Source organism: Psammomys obesus, unplaced genomic scaffold (assembly GCF_907164565.1).
Source record: "Psammomys obesus unplaced genomic scaffold, mPsaObe1.curated_primary_1811, whole genome shotgun sequence".
NCBI classification, from domain to species: domain Eukaryota; kingdom Metazoa; phylum Chordata; class Mammalia; order Rodentia; family Muridae; genus Psammomys; species Psammomys obesus.
The window spans coordinates 12,306,463-12,321,504 of NW_026596143.1; the positions used below are offsets into that span (position 1 = coordinate 12,306,463).

General features: G+C 39.8%; 1 protein-coding gene across 2 annotated transcripts in view; it reads right to left on the bottom strand.

Annotated features, from left to right (window-relative positions):
- Window positions 1-15,042, bottom strand: part of Zmat4 (zinc finger matrin-type 4) — a 372,312-nt gene that overhangs the window by 146,841 nt on the left and 210,429 nt on the right. For both annotated transcript variants that reach the window (XM_055593395.1, XM_055593394.1), the window contains exon 4: window positions 1,566-1,722. In XM_055593395.1, the coding sequence (XP_055449370.1) occupies window positions 1,566-1,722 (157 nt within the window). The remainder of the gene's footprint in view (window positions 1-1,565; window positions 1,723-15,042) is intronic.

The following is a 15,042-nucleotide window of genomic DNA, read 5'->3' on the forward strand; positions in this document are numbered from 1 at the left end:
AACTCATGTTCTTAGGCTTGGTAGTGAGTTTACTCTCTAAGCCATCAAGACAGGCCTTGTCTTTGGAATATACTGAGTGTTAGTAAGTTGCCCTTGAGTTCTGTGCCCTCATTCTGGGATTGTTTGAGTTCAGGAAAGTGATCTGGTCCTTGGCTTTCTTGAAGACAGATACAACATCACAAAGAACTATTTTTTAGCATGTGATAGCTTTTGATACAGAAGTAATCATTTTCCCATTTGTTAATCAATGTGAGAAAGAAAGACACAGCCTCTCTTCACCCATTTCTCCCTCCAAATATACTATCTCTAAAATGAAATTTAACAGTACTCCTCTGCTTAGGCAAAGAGAACACATGAGCAAGCTACTCATTCACAGGAAGAAAAGACAGAAAATTTCCACCGACTCCTCTTTCTTTGAAGTGTCTATTTTAAGAGATTTGACGATGCGTAGGTCACAGGGTTAGTGCCCCAGCCTTTCAGAGAACAAGCATCTCAACAGAATGCTGCTTGTTCAATGCCACATCAGGCAGAGGTTCCAAAATAAGCTGTACCCGTTTCCAGACAAAACCGTTCTACACCTGAATGTCACATCCGCCTCCAAAAAATCCAATATGCTATACTCAAACTCAGCTGAAAGACGGAGTGAAAAGATTTCTTGCTATTTGTTAAGCAAGAGAAGATACTGAAGAAATACACAGCGAAGTAAGAGCCATGCAGTGTTTCAGACACTTTTTCGTTTCCAAAATACCATTTAAAAATAATTACACCCACGATTTATGCACGATTCATTAGACAGCAAGATAAAATGCACTACTAAATTTTAATTGCACTGCAAGTGTAGACATAATGAAAAATATCCCCTAACTTCTTGGGATTATAACCCAGTACATAACATCTTCATCACCATATAAATCCTGCCCAATAGTTTCAGCATTACTGAATTATAAAAATGTTTTAGTTTCACGATTTGCTAAACCACCAAAGACACTCTTTAGTTAAGCATTTAGAAGGTCAGGTAATCTGCAATCAGTGTTTAAGTTACTGATGAAAGTTAATAGATTTAAATCACAGCTTTTCCAGTAGCGACGGCAGGAATGTCATAAATACATACTTGTCTCCAAACTAAAGTGGCTGTAAAGACTATGGTTTCCGTCGCTGACTCCCCTACACCAAGCTAGGAACATGCAATGCAATCACGCCCTGGTGTGTGTAAAGCGCAAATGTAAAGAACGTTACTTGCTTTATGGAGACAGTGGCAGGAACCTACCTCCCGTGCAGTGTGCACATCCACAGCCATGCGGGATACAGGCTGAGGCTGGGAAGAGCACCACAGATTTGTGTCCTACAGGAGGAGGTAAACATTAAACGAACGACGCTGGCAAGCCCATGAAAGCACACTCCAGCGGTCTGCTGTGCCCAGGCTTCCCATCCATCCCTGTGGATTTTGAATGGCACGAGTCATTAGACCCACAAAGCTCAAAGCTCCTGAGGAAAGGGTGCATCATGTAACAAATGCAGTGTGTGGCTCTCAGCACCGGGCCTGGATCAGTTGCTCCCACACATACCTGTGGTTTTCAATGGAGGTTTCTCTCCTAGCAACAGTTTTAACCTTTTGGCGTGGATTTTGCCTTGGTAGTGTGAGTCGGCCACCACGGCTGAGGTAAAGGACATGTTACAGAGCGTACAGCATTTATTCTTGTCCACCATGTCAGCATCGCTGCCCTGCATGGGGAGAAGGAGAACGAGAAGGACAGTGTCACAGAGGAACTCCATTCCCTTGTTGTGAGAAATCTGTCTATTGCCGACCAGCTTACAGACATGCTTAGCTTTTGCTCTGCAAGCCTGTTCTTGATCATAATCACCATCAACTTAGTAATGTACATTTATGTAGTGGCTACATGTGCAAGACACTGGGTTTATAGGAAACTTTGCAGATATGAGTTGCCCAAAGAAAAAGTGGAGCCCACAATTAGGAAGAAGCACATCGTCTGGCTGTGAGGAGTGTAGTTGGTAATTGCGCACATTATACTCATTAAACTAAGGAAAATATCAGAGTTCACACGGCCTGAATTATTTAGCAGAAATTATCATTTGGCATTCAGCTCTGCCTTTGCCAATTTTAGCCTCACCAGGACACATGGCTGCAATGTTCAAGTTGCTTTTTATAAAAAAAAAGTTTCTCTAAGGACTTGAACAATTTTTTTTCATACTTCATTTGCATATCTATCACAGAGCTATGATGACCACCACACGCTGCCTGGATTTTCTGGCAAGATTTTGTGTCATTTTTTTTTTTCTCGTTTCCTTCAGAAAAGGTGGTTGGCTAAATGCTGCACGGAATGCTTAGTCGGGCTTAATTTTTTATGCCTTTGTACGATTTAATGAAAATGAATCGTGAACGAGAAAAAAAGCAAGTCCTTTGTTGGAGCCTGTGACATAGCCATTATGTGTGCAGGTCATCAGTGACTCCTAGTCCTCCAGAAGATTAATCCTCTGCCTCCCCTCCTGCCTCACTGGAAATTGAGGGGACAGCAGGCTCGCAGATAAGGAGTCAAAATCTGCTCCTCAGTGGAACCGCAAGGCTGGCCGTCATTAAACATCAGCCTTAGCGATGTCTCTAGCCCCACAATAGTCTCAGAGAATAGACCCAGAGAACCCAGAAGAGAAATTTAAAATTGGATGGAGACAAAGAGGAGGGTGGGAACAGGATGGAGGGGAGCAGAGAATTATATAATTTTTATATAATTATGAGATGTCTGTGCTGCCAGAGAGTTGCCCTGTGGGTAATATGTGGTTCTTAGAAAAGGAATTCCTGCCATAAGGCATCATGGGTGAGGTCTCTGAGAATTAGTTTTTGGTAGTTGGGGAGACAGATCTTATGAGGTGGGTGGAGGAGTTGTGGTGTGTGGGGGTATGTGTGCGTGTGTGCATGCGTGCTTGTAGGTGTGTCTGTGTATCTCCAAGGATGCTGTCCTCTACTTACAAGGTAGGAAAAAAAATGAAATTCTGTTTGTGGGACATGGTAGTGTCAGGAAGTGGATCCAAAAGTGCCATATTTCTGTAAGATTCTCTCTTCAGGGGGTGCATTCTGCCCTTGCTGAAGGTAAGCTCCAGTGCTTTGAGTTTGCTTTCAGGTGAAAACAAAGGCACAGGGACTTTTACAATCCACCATGTGGTTTACTGTGAGATAAAACAGACCAGGCAATAAAGCAGGAGCGTATGCTCTCTCTCATCTCTCCAAACAAGCCTAATGGGCATACAGAGTCCCTTGGAGAGGAACAAATACAGAAGCACCAGGCAAATCCAAATTTCAGGGCAACTGAAGACATACAATGTCTTCACATACAATGTGAAAACTGAGGTGGGAGGGGCTGGGGGCTTTAGAGAAACAGAAAATAAACTGGCAACCTCTCACTGTTAGGCATATTGATCCTACGCCATTTTTTTTAACAAATGTTAAAAAGTTTTGAGATTATAATTATAATTACATTTCTCTTTACCTTCCCTAACTCCAGAGCATCTCATACACACTGTTCTTTGCTCTCTTTCATATGCATGGCATCTTTAATTATTGTCACTGTATACAAATCTGTACATGTAAATACATATATATTCCTAAATACAACCTGCTCGGTTTGTACATTATTTCCATGTATGTTTTTAGATATATTTGTATATTCATATGTATGTTTGCATGTGTGACTAATAGTTATTAGATAGGCAACTGGTCTGTTCTTCCCTGGGGAAGACTGTTTCTCCCACTCTCAACATTCTGTGGTTGCCTGTCCTCCTTTGTGTACGGTTGAGGCTTCAGTGGTCTTCCCGAAGTCTACTTTGGCATGTCCAGTATTTATTTCCTTGTTTAGACCAAATTTCGGTGATCATGTTGGCGAGGCCTTATGGACGTTACTCCTGACATTACTAGGAAACACAGTCTCACAGCAAACTCCCTGACCCTCGGGCTCTTGCACACTTCTCAATGTTCCCTGAGCCCAAGTTGCAGGAGTGTTCTATAGATGTATCCAATGGGACTTGGTTCTGCGCTGCATTTTGTTTGGTTACGGCTTTCTGTAACGGTCTCCCCTAATATTGCAAAGGGAAGTTTCTATTATGAGGACTAGAGACTGCACTTATCAGTAGCTATAAGAACAAATATTTAGATGATTTTTAGGAATTACACTGGTCTATTAGAGTAGTGCCTGTAGGTTCTTCTTCAATAGCCATGGCTTCACTAGCCCTGACAGTTGTGTAAGCTTCCAGTAACAGGTATGGATTTCCTTCTGCTGATCAATTAGAGTACAATTAGAGAGCTTGTGGTTAGTGCCAAGGTATGTGTGCCATTACTGCAGCCTGAGAGTCATCATGCCATGCTGGTCTTTGGTGTGGCTCATCGGCACCATAGCAGGTTAGGATTGTTTGTTGCCTCCCTCTTTGGGAAGCTTGAACAGCATCTTCTGGCACCATGAAAGCCAGTCTTCACTGAGGAGGCATTCAAGTCAGTTCTAGTCCAGGGGTCTCCGGGCCCTGTTTCTGACACGAATGATATCTTCAATAATTGGAATTTACCTTCCACCTCTAGGGAACAACCAAGGAAAATTACAGCAGGCTGTACTTTTTGGGAATTTCTTGGACATCCCTGGCCAGTAACATAAAAAATAGTTTTCATGTCTGTTATTGAGATTTTTGTAAGGTAGTCTTTGGTCCTTGGAGAAATTAAATTGCTGAGACAAAAAGTTCATTAAATATATACATATTAATAAATATGACTAAATGTGTTAGTTTTTGAAAGTAAAGAGTTAATAGTATGAATCCTGTGGCTTAACCAGATACCATTGTGGTTATCTTACCCTTTTCCTTTCTTCTGTATTTACCTTCCTCACCCTCCATAAGGTGCTCCCTTTTCCATTGCCCCAATAAATCACTTGCATTCTGCTAGTCCCCTTTTCCCTGCTCCCTTTTCTCTATTTACATCTTCCTCCCTCCTTAAAGAGCCCCCAGTTTCCCAGGCCTCTGATCAGATCACCAGGACCCCACTCTTTCCTTTTCTATTGCTCCTCAATCCCTGTATCCTAGCAATGCACCATTTCACTTTCCTGGTTTCTGCAATGAGTTACTCAAGGCTCTGTGCCCACATCTAAAGATTCTGAGCTACAGTCTTCAGGCAAAAGAACATTTGGAATTTGTCTTTCTGGGTCTGAGTTACCTGACTCAGTATGAAGTTTCTAGTTCTATCCATTTACCTGCAAATTTCATGATTTCACTTTTCTTTACAGCTGCATATTATTCCATAGTGCATTTGTGCATTTTTATTATCCATTTGTCAACTGAAGGACATTTAGACTGTCTCCACTTCTTAGCTCTTATGAATATAAAAGCAAAGCACATGGATGAGCTCCCTCACGTCCACTTCAGCTCTTTGTTTAAGTTGCTTTGATGATGTATTGCCTTTTGACTTGAGTAAGATCAAAGCTCAAGTATGTATTAGTTTACATTTCCCTAGTTGCTAAAGATGATGAACATTTCTTTGGAGATGTTTCTTGGCCAATACCTCTTCATCTTCCTCCTCCTCCTCCTTCTTTTTCCTCCTCTTCTTCTTGAGAACTCATGTCTCAGGCCCAGTGTTTGGATGGATCATTTAGGGTTTTTTTTTTTGAGCCTTTGGGTTTTTTGAGTTCTTTATATATTCTGGAATCAATGTTATTCAGATGCAAAGCTGGTAAAGACTCTCTACCTTCTCTGGGCTTCCTCGTCAACCAGAAGATTGTTTCTTTAGCTGTGCAGAAGCTACTTAGTGACATGAAGTCCCATGAGTCAACTGTTGGTCTTAATTCTTGAGCTAATGGAGTTTATCCAGGAAGGCTTTTCCTACACCTGTATCATGTAAGGAACTGCCTGTGTTTTCTTCTAGCACTTTTAGTGTTTAGATTTCATGTCTACATCTTTGAAGCTATTTTGTGCAAGGTGGTAGATACAGGTCTAATTTTATCCATATGCATGTGGACATCCAGTTTCTCCTGCACCATTTCTTGAAGCTACTTCCTTTTCTTCAATATATATTCAAATATTAAAATACTGAACTTAGATTCACTCATGTTTAGGTCTTATATTTGTTCTATTTGTGTATATATCCACTTTGTGTCAGTGCAGTATTGTTTTTATTAGCATGTCATTGTAGTACATCATATAATCTGGGAGTGTAATCACTCTAGCATTGTGCAATTCACTCAGGATTACTTTGGTTGTCTGGGGTCTTTGGTAGTTTCATATAATTTTAGTACACTGTTTTATGACTGAATAATGAGATGAGGATTTTGATTAGGATTGCATTAATTTGCAAATAGCTTTGATAAATGGTCAATTTTCACAATTGTAATTCTACCAATACCTAAGCATGGGATATTTTTATGTGCTCTAGAGTCTCTCTTATCTATTTCCTCAGAGATTTAAAGTTTTCCTTGTAGAAGTCCTTCACTTCCTTGGTAAGTTTCATTCCTAGATATTTCATTTTCTTTGAGGCCATTGTGAATAGGGTATGTCCATGATCTCCTACTCTGTATGTTTGCTGGTGATGTATATATTGATTTGTGCAAACTGACTCTTTATCCTGCCACATCGCTATTTCTAGAAGTTTTCTGGTAGGATTTTTGAGATCTTTGGCAATAGGGATAGTTTGACTTCTCCTTTCCCTATTTGTATCCTTCTGATTTCCTTCTCTTGCTTTATTGCTTCATCCAATGATCCAAGCACAACAGTGAAAAGGAGTGGGGATAGTGGACATCCCAGTGTGGTTCCTGGCCTAGGAGGGATTTCTTCAAGCTTTCCTCCACTGAGGATCATGTTGACTATGGTTTTTTCATATGGTTTTTTTCATATATAGCTTATACTGAGGCATGTTGGAGTATGTACCCTCTGAACCTACATTCTCTAAGACTTTTATCATACAGGTATGTTGGACTTTATTTAAAGTTTTCTTTTTCCTGGATCTATGGCAATAATGATGTGACTCTTGTCTTTAAGTCCATTTATACATTTTATTATGTTTATAGATTTGGGTATTTTTGGAACCATGTCTGCACTTCAGGAACAAAGTCAAAATGATTGCGGTGAATAATCTTTGTATGTATATCTGTATTCTGTTTGCAAATATTTTACTGAGCATTTTTGAGTCTACATTCATTAGGAATATTGGCCTGATTTTTTGTTTGTTTGTTTTTAATGTTGTTGTGCATTAACCTGGTTTGGGCTTATACTGGCTCTTTACAGAGTTTGAGAGTGCTCCTTCTGTTTCAAGGTTTTTTGTTTTTATCTTTTTTTGTGGTTTTTGTTTTTTGGACTAGTTTAAGGAGGACTGGCTGTAGATCTTCTTTGAAAGTATGGTATTCTGCTGTGAATCCATTGGCCATGAAATTTTTTTTTTTTTTTCTGTAAGGCTTTTTGCTACTATTTTGATTTCCTCATTTGTTGTTCATCTGGTTAGGCATTGACTTGGTTAAATTTTGATAGTTTGGCTGAATCTAGAAATTCATCCATTTATTTTAGGTCTAATTACCTTAATTTGGGTCCTCTCTTTCTTATGGTGAGCTGGACAAAGTGTTTATCAATTTTATTTATCATCTCAAAAAACCAACTTTTAGAGTCATTCACTTCGTATTATTTTCTTTGTTTCTATTTCATTCTTTCTGCTCTGACTTTTATTATTTATTTCTTGCAATCAGCTAGGCTTGTATTTGGTTTGTCTTTGTTTTTTTCCCACGGTTTAAGTTGTATGATTAAGTAATTTATTTGTTTTATTTTTTATTTTTTAGTGTATGCATACAGCGCTATAAATTACCCTTGTAGGACAACATTCCTATGTTCCTATGATTATATATTCCAGAGGATCTTTTGTTTTGTGTTTTTATTTAATTCCAAGAAGTTCTATATTTCTTTCTTGGTTTCTTCTTTGGCACATTCATCATTTACTAATGCTTTGATTCATCTCAGTGATTTTGCGCATTTGCTAAAGATCTTTTTGCTATCAATTTTAAGTTTTATTACATTCTTTTCAGATAGGACACAAGAAGTGATTTTATTCTCTTTGAATTTGTAAAGATTTATTTTGTGTTACAGATATGTTCTATTTTAGAAAGGCTTCTATGTGATCCTGGATAGAATGTCTATTCTTTGGTATTTGTGTGGGATATTCTGTAGATATTCTATTAAGTCATTGAATCCTGATGTTTCTTTGTTTATTTTTTTTTTTCGAGATGGCCTACTATTGGAGAAAGTGGGGTACTGAAATAACTCACTATTAATAAGTAGAGTTACTTTGTGTCTTTGATTCCAGTAGTAGATTTTTTTTTATAAAACTAGAAGCCCCAGAGATTGGGGCATACGTGTTTAGGATAAGTAAAGTTGTCTTGGTTAACTGTTCCCTTAATTAGCATTAAGTGTCCATCTTTATCTCTTCTGATTAGTTTGAAGTCTATTTTGTCAGATAAGTCAGATAATGGTGCCTGCCTGCTTCCTGCTCACACGTGACTGCAAAACTTCTGTCCATTCTCTTACTCGAAGGTGGTGCCTATATTTAAGGCTAAGATGAGTTTCTTACAGACCACAGGTAGATGAATTTTGTTTCTTCAACTATTCAGTCAACCTGTGTTTATTTATTAGAGAATTGAGGCCATTGATACTTTAAAATGTGTGTCAGTTACTATCACCATGTTGTAGATTTTTGGTGGTGGTATTTGTGTTCTCGGTGTTACTTTGTTTTAATAATAATGGATTCATATTTTCATAGGTTCTTTGCTATACTCATTTCTCTCTTCAGCCTGCAATCATATTTTCTCTATTTTTCTTAGGTTTGGTTTGTTGGACATAAATTTTTTAGGGTGTTGATGCTGTGGAAAGCTTTTCTTTGTACTTCAAACATGGCAGATAGTTGTGCTTAGTATATCATTCTATATTGGCTGTCATAGTCTTTTAGGACTTGGCTTGCATTTCTTCAGGCTTTTTTGGCTTTCAAAGTTTCCATTGGGAAATCAGCTATTATTCTGATGGTTTTTCCTTTGTATGTGACTTGTGAGGTGTTTGTTTGTTTGTTTGTTTTGTTTAACTCCTGCTATTTTCACCACACTTGCTTCTGTATGCTGCATAATGTTTTATCCATGATATGTCATGGGGATTTTTCAGTTCTTGTCTTTTGACATGATGTATGTTTCTTGTATGTGTATTGTGGGTCTGTCCTTCATTTGGCAAGGTTTTCTTCTATGATTTTGTTGAAGATTTAGTCTATATCATTAACTTGATATTCCTATCTTCTATGTATGCCTATAATTTAAAATTTTAAGTTTTCTTCATGGCGTCCCAAATCTCCTGTGTGTTCCTTTTCTGCTTTTTTTCTTTATTGTTTTATATTTCTTGCTTATTTGGTATATAGATCCTCTACTTTATCTTCAAGTCTTGATAATCTGTCTTCTGCTTCATTCAGAGGTTTTCCTTTGATATATTTTCTAGTTGGATCATTGGGTTTTTTTTCTCATTTATTTATTTTATTCACTTTACATCCTTATAGTCCCTTCTCTCTTATCCTTTCAGCTGCATCTTCTCTCTCCCTCCCCCCTTCCCCCCTCCCCTTTTCCTCACAAAAGGGGAATTCCATCCATCTCAGCTCATCAAATTGTGTCAGGACTGAATGTGTCTTCTTCCCCTGTGGCCTGTCCAGCCAGGGGGAAGTGATCAAAAATTTTAATATCACCAGAACTATTTTTGAAATTTCTATCAGTTCTGAAACAGCCAAGTATAAAACTAAAATCCACTTAGAGAGAGTTTCATTGTTTGATGGCAAAAAGTCCTCAAACAGAGTTTATTAATTCTGGGATTCTTGATATATAATTTGCTCAGTTGTTGGCTCTTTGATCACCTTTCCCTGGGGTTGGGGGCGACCTTGCCAGGCCACAGAGAAAGACAATGCAGACAGTCCTGATGAGACCTGATAAGCTAGGGTCAGATGGAAGGGGAAGAGGACCTCCCCTATCAATAGACTGGGGAAAGGGCATGGGAGGGGAAGAAGGAGTGAAGGAAGAATTAGGAGGGGATGAGGGAGGGGTCTACAGATAGGATACAAAGGGAATAAATTGTAATAAATAAAAAAGAATTTTAAAATGATCTATGAATACATTCCATGTGCTGAGCACTGCAGGAACTAATAGACATTCTTGGAATGGCATGCACTGGGCGCTCAGAATGGCTGCCTATAGACAGAATTATTGAGTTTTGAAGTTTTATCTTCATTTTAAGCTTGAGTCCTCATCAGCATTTCTATCTTCCGATTTAATTCTGTTTCAAAGTCCTGTGTTTTCTTTATTGTTTCTATCAACCTTATATTTATGTTTTTTGGGGGGCATCATTCAGGCCTTTATTTTCCTTAAGCTCTTTCTCCTTAATTTCACTGAGCTGTTTCTTTATGTCTTCTTTAAACTCCTTGAATTCTTTGATGAAGTTTATGATTGTTCTTTCAAGATTCTGTGTCCTGGAGTTCATCTTAGTAATTCTTGCAAGGAGATCTTTCTACAGGATTGGTAAGTTTTATAGAGGAGATGATGGCTTGATCTCTCATATTGTTGGTATTTTTGTGATGGGATCTGGGCATGTGAACTCTTTGGTCACTCTGAGACTTTTATGGACAGAGCAGTTTTAGAAAGGAGAGGGGATGTGTGGAAGGGTTGGGTCTAGAGGTAGGAAATGGCTTGGGTGGAAAGAAGTTGGGTGAACAGAGGGGACTGGCTTGGTGTGTGAGAAGTTCCAAAGCTGGAGTATGGGAAAAGACCTTGCTGGTTGGAAAGGCTGGATATGGAATGGGAGGTCCTGCTGGTTGGAGGCAAGGTAGAATGGCTACTGTCTGAAGCCTAAAGCTCCTTTGAGGTGCAGGCAGAGGAGACCAGATGAGGCTGAAGCCCTGGTTGTGGGGTTTGCATAAAAGACATTAAAGTGGAGTTTAGGGGGCCTCACTGGACTAGACTTTGGAAGAAGAGGTGGGAAGTTTATTACCGAGCAGGTGGTTGGATAGTTGGATGGTCCAACTGTTGGGTAGGGGCAGGTAGGCAGGTTCAGGCATAAGCTTAGAAGTTGGCTAAGGTGGAGTTAGGTGTAGCCACAGTAGGCCAGGCACTGGTTGTGTGACTATAGCTAGATGTGAAGCTTGTGAAAAAAGTACGGGTAGGGTGATCTGGGGTGCTCACAAGGTTAGATCCTTTTAATTTTTTACCTATCTATCATATATCATCTATTTATCTCTCCATATATGATATGTATCAATTTGTGTATACTTTTAAATTAAGCACAGTAAGATCATAAGCTTGAATTTATGTCACAGTCTGCATGAGGATATCTCTCACTTCCCCATGGAAGCTCTTTCTCCTCAGTTACTATCTAATGTTTCCTGGCCACAGCATGTATTCATGGCTCAATTCAACTTCATCTCCTTGAGATGTCAGGAGTTCCTGACACCTGCTACCTACAGAGTTGGGGGTTAGCCTCTAGGATCTTTAAGTAACCTAAGCATTCTCCTGTCATAGGAGAATCCTAAAACCTTAACTCACCTTTTCCATATTTGTCTCCTACAACAAAACTCCTCTAAAAAAAGGAAACTGTCAACAGTAAAGACCCAGTATCCACCCAGCACAATGCTCCCTACACAGGTGGACTTTCCACAGTTTTCTGAATGAGAAGAGGAAAGGGTTCTTTATGGGGCCAAAAATCTGAATGACATAAAAATCAAAACAGGAAACAGGTAAAGCAGAGGGCTCTAATCATAAGCTAAACTTTTTTTTTTTTTTCAAATTGACAACGTTGTTAGGGAAAGAAACCAGAAATATCTATAATTTACACAGTAACTTGGGGGCCAAGTATAAGAAGATATCCCTAATATTTATGCTCATTTTCTAATCATGATTTTAACCACGATCCTATAACTCTATTCTCTGGGCAAGGTCAGTCACTTCTCATACAAAAGAAGCAAGCATGATTCCAAATGGAGAACAGACCATTATGAAACAAACTGTTCTATGGCAGAGTTATGCCTTCAGTGCAGGGGGAGAGGGGTGGCAAGGTGACAAGGAAGAGAGTGAGACATCCCAAGAAGTGCAGCAGCCTTTGAGGTCAGCAGTATAGACCATCACATAGTCTATGTGGTTCCGTTGTAGCCACTCCAGTGACGTTGGTGGAAAGATACCACCTAGAATCACAGTGCTAAGCCCAGACCTGTCCAGGCCCAAGATTAGACGAGGGATTCCTAATTATCTAAACTCTAAATTGGTGGTTTCTTGAGGCTACAGGTCATGTCATCTTTCAAGGTTTGCATGTGGCCAAGGGTTAAAAAAAAAAAAAACCTTCACAAATTTTGATGAGCTGACCTCAATGAATGTATTTAAGTATCTTGCTTAAAGAATTTTAAAAGGGCCCCAAGGCTATCATGTAAATGAATGGAAAACCCATGATTATCTTAAAGTGGGGGCTTTATTCTGGAGACAGAAATTTTAAATGCAATGTCTGCATTACGAAAAGGAAGAAGAAATAAGTTTGTGGTGTGTATTACAGCTTCTTGCACACAAGCATTTTGTAAAGGTAAGAAGCTTTCAGTAGAATTCAGTCAAGAGAAAGGAAATGCCACAGTGCCTCTGGTTGGCATCTCCTTCTGAAAGGCCTTTCTCTTTCCCAAAGTTCTTTTTTTTTTTTTTTAGAACTCAATTCATACGATCATCTTCTCTCAACTTAGCTTTAGGCGATACAAAAAGTCCTGGAGAGATGGTCACCACAAGAATAGCAAAATGAGGTGTTTTATAAAATTGTTTCTTAGCAAAACAGTCATTAACTGCTAAAAAACATGTCTTTGAAATTTTCTTCAGAGTTGCTAGAAATTATCTTAAAAGCAAACAGTACTGAGGATATTTGAAAAAGTTGTATGGAAACCTACTATTGTATAAGCTTCCTGGATTTCTTTTCATTTATTTATTCATATAACACAGTTTAATAGGCACTGCCCAACACATGTGATGGCACTCCTCCCAGAAGCCATATTTTTATTGCCAAACAAAAAGCCAAGTGCCAGGTATTTTTCGAATATCTCCCCAGTGTATAGACTATTTCTCCCCCGGGGTCATTGGCCAAGGGTAGCCCTGAGACTCCAAAGCATTGCTCTTGGTTACCCACAAGAACTTAAGAGTAAGACCCTAGTGCTGAAGACACATTTGTCACAGGACACATGGGAATCGAGTTGTTAAGGATCGGGAAGCTTCATCCTTCCTGGCTAGCTTTCATGGCACCAGGAGGTTGTATGTAGCCTTTGGGGAGAATAAGACATCAACATTTACCTTACTGTAAATGCTGGGAACTGCAATTGATGAACATCATAGGAAGATATGCTCAAGGGAGGAATGGGTGTTATAGAGATAATGGGCACCCTCTGGTTGGATTTGAACTCCACTCTACAGGAGGACTTACATGCCTGGCACTGCGAATTTGGCCAAGTACCCATTTTTGAGGTGCTCATGTTCCCAAGGGAGTTCTTAACTATTATTAGCCTCTAAACCAGTGGTTCTCAATCTTCCTAATGCCAGAACCCTTTAATATAGTTCCTGTGCTGACCTCCAGCCTTAAAATTATTTTCGTTGCTACTTCATAACTGAAACTTTGCTACTGTTAGGAATCATAAGCTGATATGCAGGATATTTGATATGCGACCTCATGATTGTATCGTTTGACCCACAAAGGAGTCATGGCCCCCAGGTTAGGAACCATTGCTCTAAACAGCAATAGAATCAAACTGCCCTGTAAAGTCATATTTCTATAGCCATAGATCAGTGCATCACAGAAGCTTCTATGTACCCTGAACAAAACTTAACCTAGAGGCTCACATCTGGTCAAAGTTCAGAGAGAAGTGTCTGCAAAGCGCTCAGCCACAAATGGGACCAAAGCTTCCCCAAAGCTCAGGGACCACCATGAAAGAGGTATGACTATTTTAAGAGCCACAGGCGGGGGTGCAGGGCACAAGTGGAATGAAACGGTGTCTTCTGGACATAGCAGGACTAACACACTCATGAGCTTACAGCAGATGTAGTTTTCTTCGGGCCCATCAAGTCAGACAGTATTCTAGCGGGCCTAGGGAAAGGAGTCACAAAGCCCCACCCTTAACGAAAGAGCTATGGACAGTTGATGGCCTCAGCATCAACTGAAAGGAGAGACTGTTTTCTTTAAGGGTGTGGTCCTGGTAGGCTGACCATGCTACTGTGGGTGGGCCCACACTCAGAAGAAAGTAGGCAGTTCTGATTAGATTAGGTGGATTATTAAAAAAATAAATAAATGAATCTAAAGTTGAGGGATCCTAAGAAGTGGAAGTGAATACAAGAACAGTTAGGGAAGTGAGTATGATCAAAAGACATCCTACAGAATTCTTAGAGAATTAATAAAATAATATGTCTAAGTAAATGTTAAATAATATTTAGAACTATTTATTGAAGGCTATTTAAATCTGAAGACGAGGCCAGATACTTCACTATAACCCTCCCCCTTACCAGCCTGCCAGTGAGCATGACACAGATCCAGTGATCATATGCCAAAAAATATCGGGCTCCACCTCCCATCAGCACCCTGTCAAGGGCCTTAGAAAGAGAGGGCCAGCATTTATCACAGCTCATTTAATTCCCAGTTGCAGAATCGAAATGTCTGGCAATGTGATTGGGTGGTCAAGGGCTCTCTTCCTTAACACACACTCAATGCAGGCAAGACACCATGCCAGGCACAGTGAGCCATGGAGAGAGGGCCCTGACTGCCCTCATCCCAGCTCTCATTCAGGGCCAACAAACAAAGAAGCAAGGCAGTTCGTGCTTGTTCAGCCACAGCAGGCCTGCTGCTCTGAGAGCAGTGGGCTGCTGTCCCAGTTCCCAGCTTGATCAGTGGTTCAGGGTTCCTTCCGAGGACAGAAACCAAGATGGGCTTGCAGAAGAAACAATTATTCCTAAACTGTCCTCAGGGAACTTAGCTTTATTTGATGCAGAGTATGTGGAG